The 27,415-nt window shown below is 46.5% G+C and overlaps 1 protein-coding gene across 3 annotated transcripts in view; it reads left to right on the top strand.

The window, feature by feature from the left end:
- The window catches only part of PRICKLE2 (prickle planar cell polarity protein 2), a 349,250-nt gene that overhangs the window by 300,947 nt on the left and 20,888 nt on the right, over nt 1-27,415 (top strand). For all 3 annotated transcript variants that reach the window (XM_047778600.1, XM_047778607.1, XM_047778617.1), the window contains one exon: nt 5,184-6,059. In XM_047778600.1, coding sequence (XP_047634556.1) covers nt 5,184-6,059 — 876 coding nt within the window. The remainder of the gene's footprint in view (nt 1-5,183; nt 6,060-27,415) is intronic.

Here is a 27,415-nt window from a genome sequence, read left to right as displayed (position 1 = left end):
TTTCCAATATCCAAGTCAGGTCCTCCAAATAGCAATGCTATAGTACCTTGTTTGGTCATCTATTCTAACTTGGAAAGAAAAGAGTAGGAGATTCCCTTTGCTCTTCCTGAGTCCTGGACCCACCTACAAGGTGAGGCTGTTGATGGACAGTTCCACTACCAAGGGGAGGAGGAGGGGTCTCAGAGGAAAATATAAGGGGAAAATATAAATAGATACATCTTCCACAGCCTCCTTGGGAAACCTCAGGGGTCAGCAGAGGGAGGAAGCAAAGCAGTTCTCTTGATAGAAAGAGATAATCAAGGAAACCAAATGGTTTCTGGCATGCATGTCTTAAAAAAAATCAGCAAAAGCTGACCCAGCCAAAAGCAGAGTGAGAGAACTGCAAATAGCTCAGAAGCTGTAAACTCCCCAAAGAAGTGGCAGATCTGAGATGGTGAAAATCATTTTCCCTTTTCAAGTAACTGATTTGTTCAACCCTTCAACGCTATTCCCGATACTGCTGCCTCTGTAGCTTCTTCATTCAGCTTGCCTGTTCTGGCACCTGGAGAGTGAGCTGACCTTTAAATGGAAAAAATAGTTGGAAGCGCATGAATGTCTTTGAGACCGACAGCCTGCTCTTCCTGCGGCTTGTGCAGTTCCAAGAAGTCTGCTCAGAGGCTGCCAGTTTCTTATCTATGGTGGGGAGATGTGGAGATAACCAGTCTGGGAGCCCATCCTGCCACACTTGAAAGATTGTATCAAGAATGGAAAGAAGTGGCCTCATCTCCCCAGTTCATGAGAAGTGACACTGTCACATGAAAAACTGGCTAGTTAGAATTTCCGTTGTGGCTCAGCAGGTTACAAACCCAACTAGCATCCATGAGGATGCAGATTCCATCCCTGGCCTCGATCAGTGGGTTAAGGATCTGGCGTTGCCACAAGCTGTGGTGTAGGTTGCAGATACGGCTCAGATCTGGTGTTGCTGTGGCTGTGGCATAGGCCGGCAGCTGCAGATCCAATTTGACCCCTAGCCTGGGAACCTCCATATACTGCAGGTGCAGCCCTGAAAAGCAAAGGAAAAGAAAAAAGAAAAGAAATACTGTCTAGTTATTTGGAGGGCTTGTGTGCTAATAAACATCACAGCTTTTAGTCATCTACTCTGTGTTCCGTTGTCCTTTGCCATTGGCCAGTCCACCCCACTGGACTCAGGCCCCTCCTCCATGGAGCCTTTCTGAGCTGGAGTCCCTGCCAGGGCCAAGGTGGAATATTGCTATGCCCACCTTCGTCTAGCAGTGTTCCCTTGCTGGGAGCTTGGGTGTTGCAAAAATCCCCTAGTCCCGGAGTTCCCGTTGTGGCACAGTGGTTAACGAATCCGACTAGGAACCATGAGGTTGCGGGTTCGATCCCTGCCCTTGCTCAGTGGGTTAACGATCCAGCGTTGCCGTGAGCTGTGGTGTAGGTTGCAGACGCGGCTCGAATCCCACATTGCTACGGCTCTGGCGTAGGCCGGTGGCTACAGCTCCGATTGGACCCCTAGCCTGGGAACCTCCATATGCCACAGGAGCGGCCCAAAGAAATAGCAAAAAGACAAAAAAAAAAAATCCCCTAGTTGCGACCCCTAAAAATCTCCCTCTCTCATGGTCTGATGCCTCAGCCAAGTTTCGACAGCTTCCATGTCTCACAGAGGAACAGACAAATTATCCTTTATTCTGAGAGCTAGGAAATGAGGGGGTTGATTTGGATGCCCAGGTGGCTGGACATGTGAGGAAGGGCGGGGGTGGGACGGTGCCAGGGGAAATGGTGTGAGATCCTAACCTAGCCCTCTTCACTCTGGCTTCCAGGTCTTCAGGGAGGTGGCTGCCCAGATGAGAGGGGCTGAATGTACAGGAAACCTAACCTATAGCAACGACAATGTGGCTTGTTAGCATTTCTATTTGTTCTTTCTTTTCCATTGGGGCTTACAAGCCTCTTTAGAAACCACCATTTAGAATTTTCGCTCAGGGATTTGGAAAAGAAAATGTGCCCTCACCACAGCATGTACATCTCAGAAGCTTCCTGTTTTCTTCTGCATCTGTCTTCTTTTAGCTTTGATTGGCATTTCCTTCTCCTTCCCTCTGAAATCCATTAGAAAGGCATAGATGTTTTATCAGAAGGGGGAACCCATGTGGTCTGCAGTATTATCACTGCTGTAATTAAAATACTGCCCCTGATTTTTTTCTTTTTTCTTTCTAAATCCGCCTCTCTTCTGTCTTTTTTCTGAGACAGAAAAGAGGTATGCTGTGTATATCATGCATACCACAGTGTCTGGGTGCTTTGCTCTGACCGTATTATCCCAATAGTCCATATTTATATAGCCACTCAGAGTGGACCCTGCATCAGGCAGCCGTTGCCAGGGAAACAGTACTTTGCCTGCTCACGGCAGAGTAAACAGTCCTATAAACAGACCGAGGCTATAACAGCCATAGACACATACACCCTCAGAGAAGTACTTAAAGGGCTTAGAGAGGGAATAAAAAAGGAACGCTTAGATGTGGAACAGCAGAGCCCTTTTCCAGATGTTTAGAGTTCAGGAGCAGTTCAGAGCACCATCTGACATTGCTGATGTTTATCAGGGACCACGTTCCACTGCCTGCTGGGCCACTTTGGAACATGCCTCTCGCTCCACTCTCCCTGCAACACCGGCTTGGCCTTCTGTGAGGCCCCCAGAACTAGGTCCCCCACTGCCACATCTGAGCGTGTTTCCTCTCCGAAGCAAGGAGAAGCAGCTGGTGGAGCACAGGCTGTGGAAACCAGACTTGCTGGGTACCTTAGCAGGGCAGTGGATAAGGCCGCAGCTGCTTGGGCTGCCTTGATGAGTTGGAACTCACTGCAAGGACCCAGGACTGCAAGGATGCCATTGCAATTGCTCGGGGATGGGGCGGAGGGGGGGAGGACCAAGGTTCTGGGAGGGAAGACCAAACCGGCCTCAGAGTCCTTTCTTGGACAGCATCCAGGTAGCAGCCCTCAGAGCAAAGAGGGAGACTGGCCTCTTTGCCCTAGTAAAAACACAAGAAGAATTAGCAGAGTCTGAGCCCTCTATTCATCTTAACTCGGTGAGTCTTCACAGCAACCCAGTGAAGTAAGGACTATCATTATCCCTGTTTTATCATGGAGAAGACCCAGGCACAGAGACATGAAGCCACTTGCCTAAGGTCACACAGCCCAACAGCAGTGGAGCCCAGCCTGGAACTGAGCTGATGGGCTTCAGTATCTCTACCACCAGCTGGAATGGCATGAAGCTCGGATATGAACCTGTGTTTATCTCAGACCTGATGCCTTACTCTTAACTGCTAGAGAGTCCTGCCTGTGCTGCCAGCCCCTCCCCTTCCCCGTTCAGTAGCCTGGGGGATGGAAGGATGGAGAGGGGATGGGGAGCTTGCTGCCTAGAGCCCTGCCCTTGCCAGGTCTCACTCCTCCTGGGACTGCTGTGCTGAAAGGGAGTTGCTTCAGTATCCCTCTCATCTTGGGGTGGCCTTTGTCCCTCTAAAAACCCTCTCCTGGTCCCCAGGGCCTGACACCTAATTAAAGAGACACTCTGGTTTAGGGAGGAGCTCCTAGGAGAAGAACTTACTTTATACCTTTCTCTCCCTGGGCTCCAAGGACATAATGGGGTGGCGGGGGGTGGGGGGGACCACAGGAAGAGCCCAGAGAAGCTGCTGTGCCATTTGCTTTTTGTTCTTGCCCTTCTCCCTTTCCCTGTTCCTTGTTCACGGACTGCCTAGACAAGTCTCTGTAGAAGCTATTCCTAGAAAGTCCAGCCTCAGGACTCTCAGCCACCAAAGGCACAGGTTCCTCTTCCTTTCGGGAAAGAAATTCATGGCTGGACATCAGGAGTCTTGCAAAGGTTCACTCCTATCCCATGGTCACTGCTGAGTCTGTGTTCTTAGCTTCTTCTTAGGAGCCCCCTATAGCTCCCTCAGTTTAGCAACTGCTGTCCAAAAAGAATCTTCTTGTGTTACCACCTTAGCAAGAGTCCCAGATGACTCTTCTTTTGTCACATGCCCACCCCTGGACCTAGTCAGTGGGCTGGGAAATACCCAGTGCTGGGTTCAGACACAGCTTTAGCTCCACCCACAACTCATGGCCCAAGGGTGCCAGGGAGATGGTACCCTACAGGGTCATTAAGTCCTATGACCGGAAGAGGGCAGGAGAGATGCTAAGAAACAAAAGTCGGGGCTGTGTGAAGTTCCTGGAAGCAGGTGTCATACAATGATGTAAAGTAGGCACAGCCCTGGCACAGGGAGGAAGTTAAGGATATGCGTGCTTATGGTGGGGTGATGTCTTTGACAAACCATGTGCAAGTTTTTCCTTACCAGGACCTGAGGTCCACTTTTTTTCCATTCCATTAAGCTGCTACAGTGATTACTCTTTGGAATGCCATCCGCTGGTGATGGGATTCCATTCATTCATCCATTCCACACATGAAGAGCCCCTCCAGGGTGCCAGGCCAAGTTCACAGAATCTTCATCTGGAACATCACTTGTAGCATTTAACAAATGCAAGTATGTAGTGGCTCAGTGTCAGGCGGTATTCATGCTGTGAAGAAAACACAGCAGGTAAGGGTGGTGAATGATGGACAGTAACTGTTAGGATGGACAGAAAACTTCTCCAGGGAGTTGGCATTTGAGCAGCACCCTAAATAGGGTGAAAAAGATAGTTGTCAAGGTCATGGATAGGAGCAGGACTTCCTGGGTATGGATCTTACCTGTGTGTCCAAGTGTTTTACATGAGGCAAGTTATTTAACTTCCTGTGCCTCTGCTTTCTCATCTGGAAAATGGGTATAACATTAGAAACCTACCTCACAGAATTGAGAGGTTGAGTTTCCATATATGGAAAGAATGTAAAGCAGTGCTTCTCAAACCTTTGTGTTATTATTACTGTTTATCTGGAGAAACGTGTCCAGGGCAGAAGATTCACAGACAGGCCATTTGAATCTAGTTTCTCTGCACTCAGAACAAGTGAGTTAAGGACCTGACTGGTAGAATCATGGGGTCTGTCATAATAGGACATGGATACTATTTCCATGGGGACCTGATCATTGGTTTATTGACACTTGATTCTGCTGCACCTGGAACCCCGAGCCAAACCAGGGGCTGTACATTTCACATCTTAATGTGATGCCCTAAATAGCTCATCAGCCTCTCCGTGTCTCTGCTCTCCCCAGGGATCGACCAAGGTCAAATGACCTATGACGGCCAGCACTGGCATGCCACAGAGACCTGTTTCTGCTGTGCCCACTGCAAGAAATCCCTCTTAGGGCGGCCGTTTCTCCCAAAACAAGGCCAGATATTCTGCTCTCGGGCCTGCAGTGCCGGGGAGGACCCCAATGGCTCTGACTCCTCTGATTCGGCCTTCCAGAACGCCAGGGCCAAGGAGTCAAGGCGCAGTGCCAAAATTGGCAAGAACAAAGGCAAGACGGAGGAGCCCATGCTGAACCAGCACAGCCAGCTGCAGGTGAGTTCAAACCGACTGTCAGCCGATGTGGACCCCCTGTCGCTGCAGATGGACCTGCTCAGCCTGTCCAGCCAGACGCCCAGCCTCAACCGGGACCCCATCTGGAGGAGCCGGGATGAGCCGTACCATTACGGGAACAAGATGGAACAGAACCAGTCGCAGAGCCCATTGCAGCTCCTGAGCCAGTGCAACATCAGAACTGCCTATAGTCCTGGGGGGCAGGGGGCCGGGGCCCAGCCTGACCTGTGGGCCAAGCACTTCAGCAACCCCAAAAGGAGCTCATCGCTGGCCATGAAGGGGCACGGTGGCAGCTTCATCAAGGAATGCAGAGAGGACTATTACCCAGCCAGGCTGAGATCCCAGGAGAGCTACAGCGATATGTCCAGCCAGAGCTTCAGCGAAACCCGAGGCAGCATCCAAGTCCCCAAATACGAGGAGGAAGAAGAGGAGGAGGAAGGGGGCCTGTCCGCTCAGCAGTGCCGGACCCGCCATCCTATCAGTTCGCTAAAGTACACAGAGGACATGACGCCTACAGAGCAGACCCCTCGGGGCTCCATGGAATCGCTGGCCCTGTCAAACACAACAGGTAGGTTCTTTTTACTTGGGGCATAGAGGGGGAGTGAGATTTTAGCATTGTGCCTGCCATGTGCCCTCCTCCACCAGGTTGTTGAGGAAAGTGAACTCAATGCTTCAGTGACTTCTGTCTTTGACTGGATTCCCTCTACAAAGAGCCCGTGATGTATTGAGGACATGCTCCCAAGAAAGAGGAGTGAGAGGAAGAGTTCCTGTCGTAGTTCAGTGGAAGTGAATCTGACTAGGAACCATGAGGTTGCGGGTTCGATCCCTGGCCTCACTCAGTGGGGTTAGGATCTGGCGTTGCCCTGAGCTGTGATGTAGGTTGCAGATTCGGCTCGGATCTGGCGTTGCTGTGGCCCTAGAAAGAAAGAAAGGAAGAAAAGGAAGGAAGGAAGGAAAGAAAAAGAAAGAAAGAGAAAGAAAGAGAAAGGAAGGAAGGAAAGAGGAGTGAAAGAGACAGGACAGGTTGAGGGGAGGAGCCAAATGAAGAAAGATGTCTGGGCTGGAGTCTAGCTTCAGCCTGAGCCCAGAAGTGTCTCTGGAGGATAAGTTATATACCCCATGGTCAGTTCCTTCTCAGAACAACAGGGCTGACATTTTGCACCACCATGTCAGTCAGTCATTGGCTTTGAGCTGCTGGAGAGCAACTTAGGAATGAGGATGTGAATGTGGGCATGCAGCAGGACAGCTCCTGTCACCAAAGGCAACGTTCAAGAGACGGGGCAGCTGTGCACTCAAGGGGGTACTCATAAAATGGGGTACTGCTTGGGGCATCAAAGCATCCATGACAGCTTCCGTGGCTGTCCTCAAGCCCAATCTATTATTAAGGAGCTGGTTTGAATATGTAGATAAAGACAAAATAAATGTGGATAGGCAAGAAGGCAGGCAGGCTGAGGAGGACCAAAATGCAGGGACAGACAGACAGACATTCCATTGCCTGCTCCTTCCATTTATTCAGCTGGTTCATGTATGTGTGAAGACAACATCAGTGTTCTCTAAGACGGCACTTCTAAGCTGTGATCTGAGGATCAGGGCTGGTCACAGTCCATCGTGGGATAAGTACTGAAATTGACAGTGTTAGACACTCTAAGAGCAGTTTGACTTTGCTGCAACATCCAAGTGCATGTTCCCTGGGCTTCTCTCCTTGGTCTGGGTGCAGACCAGCGTGTGGTAGAGCTGCCTGTGGCACGTTCAGGGTCTCAGTCATGCTCACATGGGTCACATATCAGGCCATAGTGGATTGAAAATAAAGGAACTGGTCCTTCCCTACCAGGATAGCTTGAGAAATGCTGCTCTAAGATGCACCAGGCATCTCTGCCCCTTGTGGGCAGGACAACACGGAGGGAAACACAGGTCTCCCCCTCAGAACAGGGATCCCAGAGGCATGTGTCTATCAGGGTGGAGATTGTGACAATCTTGTGCATGTCAGCCCTTTCTGGAGGGACAGACGCCACTCTGTTCCAGCTGGTCGTTGCCACTTGCAGGAATATTTATCCATCTAAGCGGACTATATCGCTTTTGCCATGTGCCAGACCTGGTTCTAAGCACTTTAATAGTCACTCAGTTAAATCATCACAACCCTTCGAAAGAGGTAGACTCTTAAAATTCTCATTTCAGAGTCCAAGAAACTGAAGCACAGAGAGGTTGTAGGTCTTGCCCGAAGTGGCCCAGCTTTTAAAAGCAGGGATTGGAACCTTGGCATGTGGCCCAAGAGGAGTGCTCTTAGTCACACCAGGCTGCCCACCTAATCTGAGCTTCATGCTGTCAAATCTTCCGGTCTTTCCATAGAAGTTAAAAATGTGGATGTCTTTAAAATGTGAAACCTATTGAAATTCTCTGCAAGGCCAGCAGAACTTGTCTTTGAGTCGTAGGATAACTCTATGGTGTGTTTTTAGCTTTCATCCCCCTCTGATGCTTTCACAGCTGTGTTCTCTTTTGTCCTAGAGGACAAATAGCAGATACCCTCACCCCCATGTTTCAGATAAAAAAAAAAAAAATGAGGCCTCGGTGACTAAGCACCTTGCCTAATGTCAGAGAAGTGAGCGAACTAGCGCAGAGTGAAGACTGCCTGGCTTCCAGCCCAGTTTGTGCTATTCTCAAAAGATTTATATGCTATAATTACTTAAGAGGCTAGGAGATAAATATGTAATTCAGTCTCTGAAGCCAAGTTCGACCAAGCTAGACCACCTGCCTGAGAATCATTGGCTGCTTGATTAAAACATAGACTCCAGGGCCTCCCCAAGACCCAGTGTATCAGACCCTGTAGAGGTGGGGCCCAGGAACCTGCATTTTTACCAGCTCACAGCTGGCACTGATGCAGCCATTGTCTGAGAGCAGTTTCTCCATTTGTCCATTCAGGCTTTATTGTCCCCGCCCTATAACTTAGGAGAAAATCAGGAGATCTTTGGTTTGGGAAGGTTGGAAAGGCCTTTGAAGAACATGCAGTCTACAGTCCTAAGTAAGAGGCAGGTCATTTATCCTCAGCATTTTCCACAGATCCTTGAGCATAGCAACAAAACACCCTCTGTCTCTGAAATTTTTGGAGAGCAGCCCTGAACCAGGTCTGATAGAGCTGAGAAAAATTGCTTAGGTCATGAAAATTCCCTTGTAGCACAGAGGATTAAGGATCCAGTGTTGCCACAACTTTGGCACAGGTCACAACTGTGGCACAGGTTCAATCCCTGGCCCAGAAACTTCCACATGCCATGGGTGTGGCCACACACATGCAAAAATTTGTTCAGATTATCCCTAACATGGTAGCCACAAGCCACGTGGGACTATTGAAATTTGAGTTAATTGAAATGAAGTGAATTAAAAATTTCAGACCCTCAGCTGCACAAGCTACATTTCATGTGCTCAATAGCCACGAACTGATTTTTCAATTTCATTTCATTTTTATCAGTTTCATTTTCAAGGGCCATGTATAACTGGAGGCCACCCTGTTGGACAGCACAGGTGAAGAAAGTGAGCCATTAGGATGGGCATGGTTTCAACCCCATTTGTTAGTCTCTTTGAAAGTTCTGCCATCAGTCCTGGTTTTTCAAATTCTCATCTAATTGATAGTTTGGTGTACAGATTCTGGAGTTATAGTCCTGAGGTTCAAATCCAGCCTTATCAGGTAGGAGCTGTGTGACCTTGAACAACTGGATTAAATTCTGTAAGGTTCACTGTCCTCCTCTGTGGAATTTGGGGAATAGTAGTACTTCCTTTGTAGGACTTTTGTAAGATGAGAATATACTTAGGCTTGTTAATACAGTCTTTGACACACATGACTCTCTCTTATAGTTACTGGATACTTTTTATTATTATTATTATATCTCTTTCATCCCAAAACTGGTGCATAGTTTTAGACTCTAGGAATGTTTTGGCTTCTGGCATCTCCCAGCATCCAGCTGCTGTGCAGGTTTGCATTTTTAGGTTTGAAACTGCTCCCGTGGGCTCCTCTCTTCTAACCAGGATGAGAAGAGCATGAGAAACAGGGGATTGAAGAAATCCATTTTGTGCTCCTATGTTTCCATGGGTTTGTCAGACACATCAGTGTGGAAGGGGGATTGTAGCTAATATGTGTAGCATGCTTCATTATTCGACTCTGGAGCAGACCCTAAAATAAGCCTATCACATCCTACGCCAAACACATACACATCAAGAATGTGGTGTTGACTAGACTTGGAGAGTCGGTCTGTTTGCTGCCAACCATCACTGTTGCATTTGAATTTTGCTAGAAAATTCAGTAGCCTTTTGAGAAGGTAGAATTCTGAACTATCTGTGCATCTTTAAACCATTAGAATCCCAGTCTGTGAATAAAGGTGTGTGTCCCAAAAGGCTTAGCACTTCAGCAAAAGCTCGATTTTGGGATAATGGATTTTTTTTCTATTTCTTGGTCAATAATTTATGTTATTGACTAAGTCTACAGTGTTTGATATAGCGTGAAGCATGATCATTCTGTGGGCAGCATTTTTCCTTAGAAGAAATCTGGAAAACCAGGTAGCCCCCATGGCTCGCCAGCGGCAGATCTGGGCTTGGACACTTGCTGTTTGGTTTAGAAGTGGGTGTGTACCATCCCTTCTCCTTGGCAAACACAGTCTGTCCCTTCTGCTCACACAGTGTGAGTCAGGTGGGCACAGTCACCATTTACACCCCCACTGTGTGGAGTCTTGCAGAAGCTCTTTAACGCTGCCATTGCCTAAAAATGCCTCCGAAGCAGCTTGCAGCCTGGTAATCATATTAGAAATAGGAAAAACAAAATCGACAACAACTAACATTTTGGGGTGTTTATCATGTACTAGGTATAGTTGTAAGCAATTTACAGTAACTAGTTCACAGCATCCCTGCGAGGTAAATAACAGTTATGCTTCCCATTTTAGAGATGACCTAGTGAGACAGAGGCTAAGTAGCCCAAGGCCATGCCTCCTGGGAGTGGAGAAGCAGGATTCACCCTTGGGCTCCCTGGTCCAGAGCCTGTGTCCTTGACTACTGTGCCATGGCAGAAGTGGAGGATGATGGTGATGATAAAGATGATAATCATAGTAGACCAATGACTATGATGTGACATGGTAATGACAATTAATTAATTACCATATCTTCAGATCCTTAGAACACCCCCCAAGAGACAAAAAATGGATGATTACACCCATTTTACGGATGTGTATACTTAAGACCATAGATGTCATGACCTCCCCACAGTCCCCATTGACAGCCAGGACCTGAACCCGGGCTCTTAACCCCTCTGACCTGCATCTTCACCAGAGGGGTTGCTTTCACAGTCAGGAGATTTTTCAGGAGATTTTTCCCTATCTGAAGGGACCAGGATTCTTTTTCCTGTTGCAGCCCGTTTGTTGATGTGTCTGTCAGGCTCAGGCAGGGCTAGAGGGAAGCTTGAGAGCCCAAGTGTCCAGTGAGAACTGGATGGCAGAGGCCGAGGCATCAGTCTGAAGTGATGTGCTTGGGTCCAGGGCAGGAAAGGCAAAGGGGATATGTACAGTCTAGCACCCGGACAGGAGGTGCTGATGGGGAGGAGACCCAGGCTGTAGAGCAAGTTGGGGTCTGAGTTCACATCACACTGGGCTGGGTGTAGAACAGAGCTGCAGTTGGGATGGTTGGCTCAGGCAGAGGCCACATCAGAGGACAGCTGGAGACTGTCAGCTGGCCCCCAGGAAAGGGCCATCTCTACAGTGATAAGGCTGGGAATAAGGCTGTTCCTTGAGGATCAACCAGGTTCTATAAGGAGTGATTGCGTCAGGGAGCACTGGGACCTATAGAAGGAAATGAAGAGGTGGATGAAGGTGAGGGCAAGGGAAAAGATGGGTTCTGTTCATTTGTTCATTTGCTCATTCCTTCCTTCCTTCAGCCGGGACGTGTGAGTCATAGCAGAATGAAGGAGAGCATGGGCTATAGGCCAGTCTGCCAGTTGGAAATTGGACTCTGTGGTTTAATACCTGTGTGACCTTGGGCAACTGGCTTATCTATTCTGTGCCTCACTGTCCTCATCTTTCCAATGGAATGACAATAGCACCTTGTACAATTATTGTGGGAATTAAATGTTTAATTCCTGTAAAGAATTTAGGACAGTGCCTGACACCCTCTAAATTATTATCAGAGATTACTCTTAGTAGGTGCAGTGGCCTGTGCAAGGTGCCAGGGATACAATGCTGAGCTAAAGTGGACACAGGCCTTGACCTATTGCACCTCACAGTCTGGTGGAATTTAATACATAGTAACCATGGTACAATGTGAAACTGCATCAGAGGTAACTGTGGGGCTAGGAGGTTTACAAAGACGGCTGTAGCTAAGTCAGGGAGGTCAGATAGGGCATCCTGAAAAAATGCTGAGGGATAAGGGGGATGGAGCTTTCCAGGTAGCAAGAGCAGCATGTGCAAAGGCCCCGTGGTAGGAATGTATGTCAAATATAAAGAGCCAAAAGAAGGCCCTGCAGGTACGTGAAGCACAGAGACTCATAAGACTAGGAAAGAAAGCAACAGGGGATCAGGCTGGTGTGGAACCATTTTGGATATTTTAAGGTTTGGACCTATCCACTAAGGACAGTGGAAAGCCCTTGAAGTTTCAGGCCACTGGGGAGGGAACATGCCGTGATCAGGTCTGCATTTTGAAAAGATGGCTCCGGCTGCTGCGTGGGGAATTGATTGGAAGGAGACAAGTGCTGACCCAGTGAGACCTATAAGGAGGCAAGCCAGGACTGTGCAGCCAGGGGAGGAGGTGAAGGTGGCAGTCCTGATGGTGTCAGCAGAGCAAAAACAGAACTAAGAGGACACCTGTGATAGTGACCTATGAGAGGAAATGGGCAGAGCTTTCCAGTGCCCTGGGGAAAAAGGCCTGTGAGACAGAGGAGGATCAATTTGACAACGTAAAAATGGATCAAAGTTTGCCTACTCTGTGATTTTTGACCCACACCAGCATCCGCTGAAAGTACATTTGTCACTGGCCTGGATATGCAGAGACACAGCAGGCGAAGAAGTCTGAAAGGCTTCCTGCCGTCTTTGATCAGTGTTGCACCATTGTGGCATGTCCACGCCTTTATTATTTTTCTTATTGAAGTATATATAGCTGATTTCCAATATTATATTAGTTTCAGATGTACAACATAGTGATTCAGTATTTTTATAGATTGTACTCCATTTAAAGTTATTCCAATATAATGGCTGTATTTCCCTGTGCTGTACAATATACCCCTGTTGTTTATTTTATACCTAGTATGTCCATTTCTTTAACACGCATCACCAACACACCTTGACAGGGGAAGCTTGGTTGCAAAACACTAGGATGTATTGATTGCTAGGGAGTAATGGGATAGTTTTTCAGCATTGCTGGAAAACTGGAAAAGGAGAAAACATCAGTGTGAGGATCTGAAGTAACAACCAGCACAGCTCACTTGATCAAGAATATATGGAATGTTTTTTAATCCTCATAATGTGAAAATTTTTTTATATTTGATTTGAGGCAGGAACGTTTCTGCTGTTCTTCTGCATAACTTGGGCAATCCACCCTCTAACCTATATTCTGTATTTAAATGGTTGAGTAAAACATCTTAACCAGCTGGCACCTATTACCTGAGGGGCTGCCCCTCAGACATGCTCATAAATCACACAGCCTGGATCTTTCTAATCCTTTCTTCCACTGGGGAAGATGCTCAGTCCAGTCTGGAATTAGAGATTTGAAAACCTAGAACTCATCTTGCATCCAATCGTTGGTCAGGACCTACTTAGAAAATGCATAGGGATGGTATTTGTTCACAGCAATTACAGAACTCTTGTTTGCAAGCATCAGAATCCCAACTCCAAAGGGTATAAACAAACAAGATTTTGTTTTTAATCAGGTAACCTCAAAGTTCACAGATTTTTGGTTTCAGGTACAGCTGGATCCAGGTGAGTAAATGATGTCATCAGGACTCAGCTGCTTTTCTCTCAGTTCTTATTTCTTCCACATTGGCTTCATTCTCAGGTACCTCTTTCCAGGGGCAGCAGGGAGAGCTCTAAGCAGCTCCAGTCTAACATCTGTTAGCATCAAGTGAAGGGGGATGGAAACTGATTGTTTTTTAGTAGTGAAAGTCCCAGAATTGAGTCCCATTTGCCTGACTTAGGTCACCTCACAGTTGTTACACCAACTCCTGTGACCAGGGGTGGCCAAGCCTGAGTCACATGTTCCTCCCAGAGATCTAGGCCATGAGGTCAATCAAAACTGCAGGGACTGAGAATGAAGATTGGGACATTCTCAAAGGGAAATCAAGGTAGTCTTTTCAAAGGAAGAAGGCTTGTGCTGCAGGAAGATACAACCCACTGGTGTCTGCTTCGGAACTGAAGATATCATACCCATCTGGGGCTGACCACACCCCGCTCCCAGTCTGGTCCCTTCTTCCAAAAGCCCCAGCATTTGAACTTGACATCACATATCTATTATGTATGGGCAGCCATGTTTTTTTCTGGAAGCAAAGCTTTGGTCTTTGGGGCATGTCCCTGTGGTGATGCTATTGTGAAGGTTTAGGGCTAGCAAGATGGATTGGAGGGCCAGGTTGGATAGTACCCAACTCTCTTGCTCAGAGTTGACGATGTGATTCAGACATACTTCCTGACTGGTCTCATGGGGTGCCTTCCTCTGTGCTTCACAAGGAAGCCATGCCCTTCTGTTGGCATTTCACGGCTCTGACCCAGGCTCACAGACCAGGGGCCAGATGAAAACCAGAGTGAAAGTCATGGGAGAATCTCTTTGTTTGCTATTTATCTTTGTGCATCGATGTTTTGGTGTGTGGGGTGGTAGAGGACTTTGTCAGAGCCAAAGGTGACAGACAAGGAGTCGTAGTCAGATGGAACAGAGCCCAGCCCGCAATAGCTGGTACAGCCCTGCTCCCTGTCATGGTTTCACTGACATTTTCTGGGTCCAGAGAAACTTCTCCAGTGTCCTCGTTTTTAATAACCATTCAGGAGGCTTATTTATAACCTCCTTGGGCCTGAGAAGTCAGTTATGCTGAGAGTAAGTAACCATGGTTGCTGACAGGAGAGAAAAGATCATTGATTTTATTCATTTTATCACTGAAAAGACAAACCTGGAAAAATGGGTCTAGGCCAGGGGAGGTGGTGGGCTTTTCAGACTGGTACAAGATTTTACATAGTGGGTTTTTAAATAATGAGCATGCATTTATCTCAGAACCTTTGAATTTGGGAATCTCCTATAAGGAAATGAGATAGCTCTCATCCACTGAGTTTTGAAACTCAGATTTTTAAAATTTATTTTTTTAAATATTGACAGCACAGTGTAGAAAGAGAAAAATTGAGAGAAAAAGATAAAGATGGGGGAAAAAAGTATCCCAACTCCCACCATTTGATGAGTGCTAATATTTGGGTGAATTTTCCAGTTTCCCCCTGTATACTGGCACATCCTTTTTTCTGAGTTGTAAACATGCTGAATATTTTGTGTCCTGTATATCTTCATTTACATTCCATTATCAGCTTATTTTCAGAGCTTTTGTACCTATCATTTTTAATGGCTGCATTAATATTCAGTTGATGTTACCACATCCCTGAAATTGAACATTCAGGCAGTTTGCAAAGGGATTTTTCTTTTTTTTGAAACTGATTTTTCTTTAAATCTTGATATATATATATATATTTTTTTTAATTTCCATCAACAAAACTTACCATTTTTGACCCCCTCTTTTCTTAACATAAGTCTTCTATGTAGTTTGGCTGAGTGGCTAGCCAGATCCTTGACCTTCTCCACTTTGTCCACTTGGGAACACATTTAGCATCTCCTCCAAAAGTTCTGGTGGCAGCGAGAGGCCTATCGGCGATGCTATGCTGACCATCACCTGTCTTTTAACCACCCCTCTTCAAGCTGTACGTGAAGTGTCTCCCAGAGCACTGGAGAATGAATGTGATTGAAACCCACTTCCTAATATGAGCCATAGTGAACCAGCTTTTCAGACTGTATTTCTCCATGTAAATAGTCAACCATCCACTCCATCAATTAGAGTCATCCAGGGACCATGTACCTTGTATTCATCCAGGATGTTTGTCAATAATGCAAATTCTTGGGCCCCATCCCAGACTGACAAACAGAATCTCCAGGGCTCAGCCCTGGGCTCAGGTTTTCTAACAAAAAACCTGAGAGAACTGTCAAAACTGCTAAGTTTTAATAGATGCAAACTATTGCCTTTGGATCGGATAAGCAATGAGATCCTGCTATATAGCACTGGGAACTATATCTATTTACTTATCATGGAGCATGATAATGTGAGAAAAAAGAATGTATACTTGTATGTGTGACTGGGTCACCTTGTTGTACAGTAGAAAATTTCCAGAACACTATAAACCAGATATAATGGAAAAAAATAAAAATCGCTTAAAAAAAAAAAAAACTGCTAAGTTTGAGGACCACAGAGCTAGAGATGGGCAGACTCCTCATCATGTTACCTGAGTGATCAATTATACTTACCATCTCGTCTGTGGCTGCAAAGTTCATCTATCCCACACCACCCTTTTGTATCTCCTCCTAGCTCTGAGCCTAGCCTCCTGTTTAGACAAGAGAAAAATTAAATTATGCTTCTTCTGAAAAGTTCCGAAGATGTCCATGACATCAATCAGGTAGCACTTGGTTCAGTAAATAGTTACGGACTATTTAATGAGTTACGGACACATTATATTATATTAAACATATGGATGGGACATTCCTTAATTATATAGTATGAATTCAAGGTGAGAGGGGTTAATACTTGCCAAATGGTTTTGGTAGTGTCACTGGATACAGCAGAAAAGGTGGACAAATAAAACACTCTGATCTTCACATAGAGCCTGTTTCAGAGCTAAATGTTAAAAATAGAAAGGCTGAGAAACCAAAATTTCCTAAGAATTTGAGGCTGGTTTGTTTGTTGGTATGTTTTGCCTTGAATAATGTTAATCAGCCCTCCTCAATTTTTTACCCAGCATCACCTCGAGAATACCCAGGTAGCTATCTGTGTGTGTGTGTGTCTGTGTGTGTCTGTGTGTGTTTTCTGAGCCCTGTCCCGCCAGGCTGCTCCCCCATCCAGCCCTTCCCAAATCAAAACCAGACCAGGACATGTTTCTGGAAGGCAGCTGTCACAAATCAAGCTGAGCAAGCAGTCGGGGCACTATCTAGGAGATAAAGTCCCTGTGTTCTAACACAAAATTACTAAGAAAAAGCCTAGTGTTTTCTTTGGTACAAAAACTTTTAACAGCTTAACAATGTCATACTTGATTCCCTATCCACTTAGCTAAAGATTTAGGGCAGATTTCTTCCATTCTTTTCCTCCTCTCTTCTGGAAAATCGTCTTTCTCAACTCTCAACTACCCAAGGATTTGGTGTTCTAGTTGGCAGGTCATCCAGCCCCCATCTTCTCCTTGCTCTGTTATTTTCTTCCATTGTACAAAGAGTAGAGGCAAAAACAAGCTCATTTGCTCCTTGTACAGAGGGGTCAAAACCATCCTTCTGGGCACTTCCGTTCTCTGGACCTTTCCTTAGAAAGCATCCTCGAAGTACCAAGTCTGAGGGATTCTTGTTTCTTGGAGTCAACCATCCCTCCAGCCCCTCCAGTCAGCCCTGCTTCCTAGAAGGTGTTATCAGTCAGGGACATCTGTGGTGACTGACTTTCAATTCTCTTACCCTGCGCTTTTGGTGATTCCATAACTCTCCAGCAGCGAGGACTTACGGGTTTCTCATCCCATCCCGGTCGGAGCCAACCTCATGGCTGCCTTTCAAAACAAAGGTGCTGGTTTGCGCAGGGCAGACATGTCACTTTGGGCTTTACTTGTCTTTTCCTTGGGAGCAGATTATACTTAGAGCTAGAAGGGAAAGGAGAGGAGGAGGGGAGAATAGCCTGAAACAATTCATCCTTTTTCGTTATTTCTTTGTTTGGATCCTGGATCCTGGATCCTGGGTCCTGGTTAACAAGATCAGGAGGGAAATTACCAGGGTGATGATGATGAGAGGGTGGAGATTTGGGGATTTGTCCCCCAGGGGACGATGTTTGGTAGTGTTCAGCTTGGGGTGCAGGGTATTCCTGGCTCCTAGTGGGTAGGTGCTGATGAACATCTTCTGGTACACAGGACAGCACCTTCCCTCCCAGCAAATAATTTCCCTGCCCCGAGAGCCACTCAGGCCAACATTGAAAAAGCCTGGTCTAGACACAGGGAATTTGATTGGAAAGCATCCATCCCCAGCAAAGCCACTCAATCCCAAATCTGAGGAGGTCATGATGTCACATGAAGGGGTATGCCTGGCCTGGCATTTCAACAGCCCCAGTGCATCTGAAAGCACCCTTGTTGTTGTGTTGTGGGAGTTCCCATCATGTCTCAGTGGTTAACAAACCCAATTAGGATCCATGAGGATGGGAGTTCAAACCCTGACCTGGCTCAGTGTGTTAAGATCCAGCATTGCCGTGAGCTGTGGTATAGGTTGCAGACACGGGTCGGATCTGGTGTTGCTGTGGCTCTGGTGTAGACCGACAGCTGTAGTTCCCATTGGACCCCTAGCCTGGGAACTTCCATATGCCGCAGGCACAGCCCTAAAGACAAAAGACAAAAAAAAAAGATAAAAAGAACCCTTGCTGTTTCTGGGTCTCTCCCTGGCCACAGCACACCTTGAAAGTTTCTGTTTAAGGATCAGACCAACCTGGATGTAATCCCATGACTGCGCTAGCTGCATGACCTCCAGCAAGTGGCTTACATCTCTCAGCTACCTCGAGAGTAAATGTAAATTTCAGCCACATGGGGCTGCTGTAACGGGAGATAATATGCACAAAGCATTTAATTGCATGCCCGGCCCTTGGCAAACTCAATATTTGAGAGTTATTATTACTCTTATTATTAGATGCCCCAGAGTGCCGACCTCCTGTCTCTTTCCTTTTAACTCTGTCTCAGCCCATTGCTCCCTTACCAGGGAGAAGGAAGATTGAATGGAACTCGGAAATCATGATCATAGAGAGGGAGAGAGTTGTGGATGAGCCCGAGATCTGGCTGTTCTGTGGATGTCAGAGATCCAGGCCATGCTGACGTGCACACTTGAGGAGCTCTGTGGCTTGGATTTTCCAGAATGTCTGCAACCGGAAAGATGAACCCCTGCTCCCTGAGTCTCCATTTCCCACCTTGTCTGAGCTAAAAGAGGCTGCCAGAATCTGTGGCCTAATTATGCCCAAATAACACTTATTAGTGCTAATGGAGCCCAGCCTCCTCAAGTGAGAAAGCCAGACTATCAGCTCCCAGACCCCAGCCTCTCCTTCGCTGATCCTCCCTCCCCCCAGTATCAATTAACTTCTCAGGCAATTCCCATTTGCCACAGCTTAGAGGAGTTAATTTGTTCTTTCAGATCTGTGGGTGAGAAACAGGCCCCGCTTTGGGCCCTGAGCTAGGAAGACAATGGAGGGCAGCCAACAATGGAAGGTTTCCATTGAGATCATTCTCAGCCTCAGAGAAAAGCCCGGCCACGCCCTTCTCTGCAGATTTGTTTCTAGTGCGAGCCCCTCTGCAGCGAGAGGAATTCCAGCCTGGCCTGAGATTCTCATAAATGTCTGCTTCAGGCAACCCAGATCTTACTATTCTTGAGTGAAATGTGACTGTGGATGACCGGGCGGGCTTCCTGTCGCCTAAGCACTGTCCTTTGTGGCTCTCTCTCTCTGCTCAGGATTAGCATCCTGCAGATGGCTTCCTCAGTCACTTTCTGCCCTTTGAAACTGTTGATGGTGGGGGACCTTGTCATCAGGGCACATGGGCAACACACCTTTATCTGGCCATGCTGGATGGAACAACACATCAGATTGGAGGATAGGTTTTATTCCAGCTTTTCTCTGAGCCCCAGGACTGCTGCAGAAGGAGAACCCATCCCTAGTGGGTTTTCAGAAGTGCCACACACACCCCTGCCCATCCTCCCTCCAACCCCCGCCGCCCCCCATTGTCATCCAGCAGCTGAACCCAAAGCCCTCCTGGGAGCATTGAGATGTAAATATCACTCCCTCGCAGTGCAGCCTGGTAATGAGTACTTCAGTGGTAGAAACTGCTTAAGGTGCCCTGTCATCCTTTACAGTATCCACCGAAAATGTCTCTCTAATGTGCTGGGTTTCTAGAGTTGGCCATTTAAAGGGGAGCCTTGCTGGTGTGTTTCCCTCACCCACTCACAATTCCAACAACCCTGTTTTATCTCTTTTCTTTGCCGGAGTTTGATACAAGGTGGTGGTGTTTTTGTTTATGGTTTTAGAAACAGAAAGAGACAGGCATTTTTAAAAACTCGTGGTTCTGAATTACTTTATATTCTTCTATTCCATACATATTTTGGGGGCACCTAGAATGTGTCAGGCACACTGCTCATTGCCAAGTATACATTGGTGAATAAATCAGACCATAGTCCCTTTGTGGGTCAGGGCCCCGGTGAGAAACAGATGGCCTGTTCGAAGGGTAATTAAAGAAAGCCTAATGAGAGAAGCCACTGGGTAGTAACTGAGGCCTTAGGCAGAGAACCTCAGCCAACCTGCAGCCTGGCAGAGGGAGGCAGAGCAATAAGCACCCGGACCTCTCTTACTTTCTGCCCTCTTATCTTCTGGGAGTAAACCCCAACCAGAAGCCCAGGGGTAAAAGAGCCAGCCACTGGTGCTCCTTTCCAGGAGAACAGCATGGAGACGGTTATAATTCTAGCAGGGGATATACAAGCACATACTACGGACAGATGGTATGTGATATGAAAGACATGAGCAGGCTAAAGAATAGAGAGGAGTAATATTAAGGATTAAGAACTTAAAAAGGATGGTCAAGGAAGCTCTACAAAGTGATATTGACCCTGAGAATGGGATAAAGACTTGACCTTGCAAAGGAGGGGAGGAGGAGAGCAAGAAGATTTAAAGGTTTAAGGAATAGCATATGCAAAGGCCCTGAGGCAACAGAGCACTTTGCAGTTCTAGGAACTGAAAGCAGGCCAGTATGCTAAGAGTGTAGTTGCCAAGGGGGAGTGCTACTTTTAGAGCTGCAAAGCACTCACATTTTATTGCTGGCTCAAATTCAGCCTTCTGAAATCCCTCTGAGAACGCTGTCCTGGCCCCTTTTTAGCAGGGTGTCTTAAAGTAGAAAAAGTCAGATGATTTGCAGGGTGGGTTGGGAAAGCAAAGACAAAAGTACAAAGAAACATCAGATCAAAAATATGTGGTGGGAGTTCCCGTTGTGGCGCAGTGGTTAACGAATCCGACTAGGAACCATGAGGTTGCGGGTTCGGTCCCTGCCCTTGCTCAGTGGGTTAATGATCCGGCGTTGCCGTGAGCTGTGGTGTAGGTTGCAGACGCAGCTTGGATCCCACATTGCTGTGGCTATGGCTTAGGCCGGTGGCTACAGCTCCGATTCAACCCCTAGCCTGGGAACCTCCATATGCCGAGGGAGTGGCCCTAGAAGTGGCAAAAAGACCAAAAAAAAAAAAAGCGTGGTGGGGGGAGAACTTGTCATTTGGAAACAAAATGTTTGGGGGGGGGGCGGAATCTGTGAACTCAATCTTTGTGTTGCTAAAGCTTTTCTGTTGTTGTTGTCCTTTCAGTGCTGATTTCTGGCTTTGTCAATTATTGGATTTCATAGACATGACACATCTGAATTTATCCCAGGTGCCCTGGCTCCAAGAACTGTTCCACCCATTAGCAGTCAAAGCACAGTTCCAGAAGTTTTTGAGACAGAGAGCTGTGTGTTAAGTGACGCATTATTGACAGTTTATGCAGTCCAGATCTGTAAACACAAAGTGGTAGGTCTTCATGACCCCTTACGTGATCAAGAAGGAACATTATCTTTTAAGGGGCCATCTTGTTGGTGCTAAGAGAATGTTGCTCTTTATGGTTGAGCGGGTTGTTTCTGCTGATGGGGAGATTGGATTGATGCATAATGTGGATACACAAGGCACAGTGAATGAAGGAGAGGAAGCCAAAGGGAAGAGAAAAGTTTATGTTTAAATTTTTCTCGTCTTGCCATCAAATAAGAATTTTATTTCATCGTCAGCATTCAACTTCTCAGATGCTGGTTTGTGACCTTGCCCACACATGAAATCATCTGGGAAGTATAAAAGGACACAGATGCCTGAGCCGCACCCCTAAGATTTCACTTTAACTGGTCAGGGGTTTGGCCTGAGTGAGGAGGTATCTTAAGGCTCCCCGGTAATTCTACCAGGCAGACAAGATAGAGGAGCAGAGTATTAAGGCAAAACCCAGTTCCTCAGCAGGTGTGTGTGTGTGTGTGTGTGTGTGTGTGTGTGTGTGTGTGTGTGTGTTTATTTCTGGTTTCTGGGATGACATCTGGGTGGTTCTGCTCCCAGTGCCCCGGTTTGGTCTGTTTTCTCTGTCTGAGAAGTAGCACACATCCAAAGGGAGAGCACACTCATCTCTGAACATCCAGAATACTCTCTGGTAACATCTCTGCTCTACCAAATCCGACCCAGAAGCATCCAGAAATTGCCATTAAGGTGTTAATACCAAGGGTCAGATAGGTTCCTGTTCCACACTCAGCTTATACCATTAGCAGTTCTGCAACCTTAGGAAAATTAAATTCTTTTTTTCTTTTTTTTTAAGTTTTATTGAGATATGGTTGATTTACAATATTGTGATAATTTCTGCCCTACAACAAAGTGATTCAGTTATACATGTACATACGTCCATTCTTTTGCACATTCTTTTCCTATATAGACTGTTACAGAATATTGGGTGGAGTTCCGTGTGTGGTATAGCAGGTCCCTGTTGACCCTCCATTTACAATAGTATGCACATGCCAGTCCCAAACCCCCAACCCATCCCTCCACCACCACCTGTTACCTTTGTGACCTAAACCCTGAACCTGAATTTCTTCACCTTTAACAATTAAAGGTGAAGGATTAAATGAGAAAGCAGTTAATACAATGCCTGGATCACAGTAAACCCTCAAAAACGTTTGTTGTTTTTCGCAGCAGCAGAGATGTGAAATACTCAATGAGGATAGTGCATTTTGATTCTGTAATAAGGACTGACCTGGGAAAGTCAAGTGATCCACAACAGCAATAATTACAGCTATCATCCCCATCCTGAAAATGACCAAAGGATCAGAGAGTTTAAGCTCACTTAGAGCAGGTTCACCAGACTATCCTCTGACCCACTATTGTGTATTTCTCTCCATAAATAAAAGCTCTAGAAGAAGGAGCTCATGGTGACATCTGAGCTTAATCTTAGCTGAGAAAAGGGAGTTGACCCAGAGCTCAGATGTATCTCATCAGGGAAAGGTTCTCCAGAGAGACATCAGCCAGCGAAGACAGCATGCGCAGGGTCTACTAACCACCACAGGCTCCTTGAAAAATCATCTTCCTCAGCCTTTCATGGTTCTCTTCCCTTGCTCACAGCTGCCCTGCCCATCTGGTACCCCACAGCAGCCAGGATGCCAGCCCCAGCTCAGCCCAAATAACCTCTGCAGCGGGCATCTCTCCTCCTCCTCCTGCTCACAGCTTCTCTGCTCCCTGCAGCTTGCCTTCGGCAGCAGTGGTTGACTAACATAGCCTGTGTTTTGTTCTTGTTTTTTCTTTAAAGAAGGCATCCCCTCTTCTTCACAAAATAACACATGAGACTTTACACCCCACCAAACCCCAATTTCTGATCCTTTGCACTCTTACTCTCTTGTTCAAAAATGGTTCTCTGAACATACCCCTGGTGACCAAGATCTCCTGTCATAAATTGAACTAACGGGGCTGAAGCCTTTTAAGTGAGACTCTGTGTTCACTACTCCCTTAGATGGCTCTTGGTTAATCTTTGCATTAATACTGTCAAGCATACATATGACGTCATCTCTGTATCACAGGTAAAGGATCCCGAGACTGGGAGATGTCGAGTAGCATGTTCAGGACCAGAGCACAGCAAGTGACTTGAACCAGGGTCCCAGCCCTTGAGTCGTGTACTTTGAACCAGCATCCAGTGGTTCTCAACCACGGTGATTTTAACCCCCCAGGGGACATTTATCAATGCCTGGAGATGTTTTGAGTTGACACGAGAGGGTAGGATGCTCTTGATATCCAGAGGGTAGAGACCAAGGTTGCTGTTAAACATCCCACCGTGCACAGCCCCACCCCCACAGAGAATTATCTGGCCCCCAATGTCAAAAGCACCAAGGTTGAGAATCTCTGCCATAGCCCCAACATGCTAAGCTACCGGTTTTTTGTTTTTTTTTTTTAAGCTTGTACAATAAAAATACTGGTTAATATATATTGGAACATTGTGATATGCTTTTTCAAGTGCCCATGTCCTTCCTCAATCTCTAACTCTCACCTGGTCAGGGAATGCACAGCCACTCCCTGCCCCCTACTTTGATAATCCCTGGGTTTGACCACCTCTCCTCTGGAAGGGTGGAGACTCTTTCCATAGGAGCAGCCAGAAATTCTGTAAACGGCAAAAGCAAAGAAGGGGAGCTTTTCTCATCATATAAAATATGGGGAAATTGTCTCAAGGATCTGACCTCAGCTGTTTGTCTGATCTGCTCCAGTTCAGCCCCCACTCCTTTGTTGAGAGTTCCACTTCAATCAGTGTGTCCATTGCCTTCATCCTGGGTCTGATTGGGGACCCCAACATAAGATAGGACCAAAAGGGAGAAAGCAGGTCAGGATTTGAGGGTTTTCTTCGGCATCCTGGCCAGGTGTGACGGAGACAGGACTACAGGGCCCTTGGGCATGGCTGAGCTGGGCAGGTGGGATCTGACTTTCAGGTTTAGAAGGCTTGAGGTTGAGAGCTTAAGCCTTCATTCAGGCTAACCTGACACTCTCTGTGTGATCTGAGGGACTGAAACCCTCACCCTTCCACCCCCGCCCCACAACTTGTCTGAGCCTGATTTCTCTTCTGAAAAATGAGAATGACCATACCTGTTCTTAGTGGATTGACAAGAATCAAATGCGGTTGGATGTATAAAACTGCTCAGCAAGGGCACATTCTGTGAAATGCTCAATGGAGAAAACCTGACAGAGGACAGGCCGCAGAAGTGGGGTAGAGAGGCAGGTGGACAGAGGCACTGCTCATAAAGGCTTTGTTATTGAGTAGCTGCTCTGGGATGAGGGCTATGCCTAAAGCATCATTTGCATTAGCTCATTGTATAAGAGTAAGGTCTGTTCTTATTCCCTGATACAGCCACCCTCCCCACACACACTGCAAAATGTTCCTCTTCCCTCTCCCCTGCCTTATTTTTCTCTGTAGCACTGAGCACCTTTTGATGTAGTATTTATTTCATTATGTATTTTATTTATCATCATCCTCCACTGCTAGAATGGAAACTGCCTGAGGGCAGAGACTTCCATATGGTTTAGTTTTGTTGCTGTTGCCCCAACAGCTGGGGTACCTTCTGACACAGCAGGCCTTTGGCAAGCCTAACACATGGTGAGCATTCGTGAAATAGTTGTTGAATGAATGAGCCTGTTGAATGAATGAGCCTCCATTTTACAGATGAGAAAACAGAGGCTTAGAGAGATTGAGATTGACCCCAAATCTCATGACTCATAGGAGCCAGCCCAAATCCAGAGCCTTTAGGAGCAGACTGTGTCGTGCAGCTTTGTTTGGCCAATAGTGCTGGCCGCAGGTAAGTGTCCTTAGGGCTCATCCTTGAAACCAGCTACAGAGGCAGCAGGTCCTTTGCTTGGGTTCATAACTTTGAGGTAGTGGTGTGGTTGGAGATGGGGTGGTTTGAGATCTGAAACCACCTTTCCTGTCTCATGCCTCCCCTATGCACTCCAGATATTTTCAGTTGCAAACAGCTCTGAATAACTTCACACAAGTTTAGGGAGGAACTCCTTTTCTGGTTGCATATAATAGTGTCCCAGAAATGAGAGACTTTGTGTATATCAGCCATATCCCCAACTTCATTTTAGCCCCAGAGAAAGCATATTGATTCTCAAACATAGGCTAAGGTCATAATGAGGTAGGCTCCCAACTTTCCCAGGTAATTTTATTATTTTCTCTAATTACAAACAAAAATCATGTTTTAAAGATTACAAAACTACAGAAATATATAAGTTGAAATTGTCCCCCCCCAACCATTAGGTGAATATTTCTTCGGTATTTATTTCTAGGCAAACAGCAACAGATATATAATTACAAGCAAAAAAGCCATCATACTAATTTGCAATTTGTTGGGGGTTTTTGCTGTTGTTGTTGTTTTGGTTTGGGGTTTTGTTTGTTTGTTTGTTTTTTGCTTTTTAGGGTTGCAGGTGAGGCATGTGGAAGTTCTCAGGCTAGGGGTCAAATCGGAGCTACAGCTGCCAGCCTATGCCACAGCCACAGCAACACCAGATCAGAAACACATCTGTGACCTACACCACAGCTCATGGCAATGCCAGATTCTTAACCTGGTGAGTGAGGCCAGGGATTGAACCTGCATCCTTATGGACACTAGTTGGTTTTGTAACCCTCTGAGACACAATAGGAACTCCTGTTGTTTTTCATTTAGCAATGTCCCCTGTTCATCTTTCCCTGTTGTTTGTATCTCTAACTCATCTGGATTTATCTAATATTTCATAGTGTGATTATGCTATCATCCTTTTAACACATCTTCTGTTGCTGGACACTTGGATTTTTTTTTCCATTTTTTCATGGTTATAATTTGTGTTCTGGTTAATATCTTTTCACTTGTGTTTGTGTGCTTGTTCAAGGTTTTCCATAGCGTGGAGTTCCTGTTTCGGCTCAGCAGGAGGGGATCTGACTAGCATCCATGAGGACACAGGTTCAATCCCTGGTCTCTCTCAGTGGGTTAAGGATCCAGCATTGCCATGAGTTATGGTGTAGGTCACAGATTCAGCTTGGATCTAACATTGCTGTGGCTGTGGTATAGGCTGGCAACTGTAGCTCCGATTTGACCCCTAGCCTGGGAACTGCCATATGCCACAGGTATAGCCCTAAAAAATTTAAAAAAAGGTTTTCCATAGCATGAATTTCTAGAAGAGGGATTTCTTGATCAAAGGATATGCACATTGCAAGTTCTGTATATACTACCAAATTGCCCCCTCATCGGTTGTAATTGTTTGCACTTCCATCAAAAGACTAAGGACTCTGAGATGGTCCTTAGGACCGAATCCTGGTTGAGGACAGGGGCTATACATCATGTTGAATGTGGTCACCCACTTGCTCTAATATTTGGGGGTTTTTGTTTGTTTTGTTTGTTTTTGCTTTTTTAGGGCCACACCCAAGCCATATGGAGGTTCCCTGGCTAGGGGTGGAATCAGAGCTATAGCTGCCGGCCATAGCCAAAGCCATAGCAGCTCAGGATCCGAGCCACATCTGCGATGTACACCACAGCTCACAGCAATGGTGGATCCCTAACCCACTGAGCGAGACCAGGGATCAAACCCGCATCCTCATGGATCCTAGTCAGGATCGTTAACTGCTGAGCCACAAAGGGAACTCCCTATTTGGGGGTTTTAAATGCTCAGAGAACTGCTCCTATGGCCCGAGTATTGGAGCCAAACCAAGTAAAATTCCTCCCTCTCTACCACTCTCCAGCATCCTGATGGGTTTCTCCGGTACCAGCCATCTGAATGGTTTCCAGGGGAGCTGGGTTGCCATCTACCCTTGTTAGGTTGGCACAGGGACCACACTTAGTGACAACGGTTGGGGAATTAAGTCATCAATCTTCACCAGCCAAGATCTGGCAGGAAAGGTAACACAAATTGTCCTGGAAATTCTGCATCTGACAGTGGCCTGGGGCTTGGCGGGTCACAGAATCCTTGTACCTTGCTTGGCACTGGCAAGGCCGAATTACATAACAGGCAGCTTTTCATTCTCCAAATTCCAAGGTTGCTGGCAAGTGAGGGGAGCTGGTTCTGGGGACCTATTTGGTTTATTCACACTCCTATGATTTCAAAGCAGTGGGTTTTTTTTTTTTTTAATTTTAAAGATGT

This window comes from Phacochoerus africanus, chromosome 1, assembly GCF_016906955.1.
Source record: "Phacochoerus africanus isolate WHEZ1 chromosome 1, ROS_Pafr_v1, whole genome shotgun sequence".
Classification (NCBI taxonomy): domain Eukaryota; kingdom Metazoa; phylum Chordata; class Mammalia; order Artiodactyla; family Suidae; genus Phacochoerus; species Phacochoerus africanus.
Note: the sequence above shows the minus strand (reverse complement) of the source record. Positions and strands in the feature narration are given on the sequence as shown.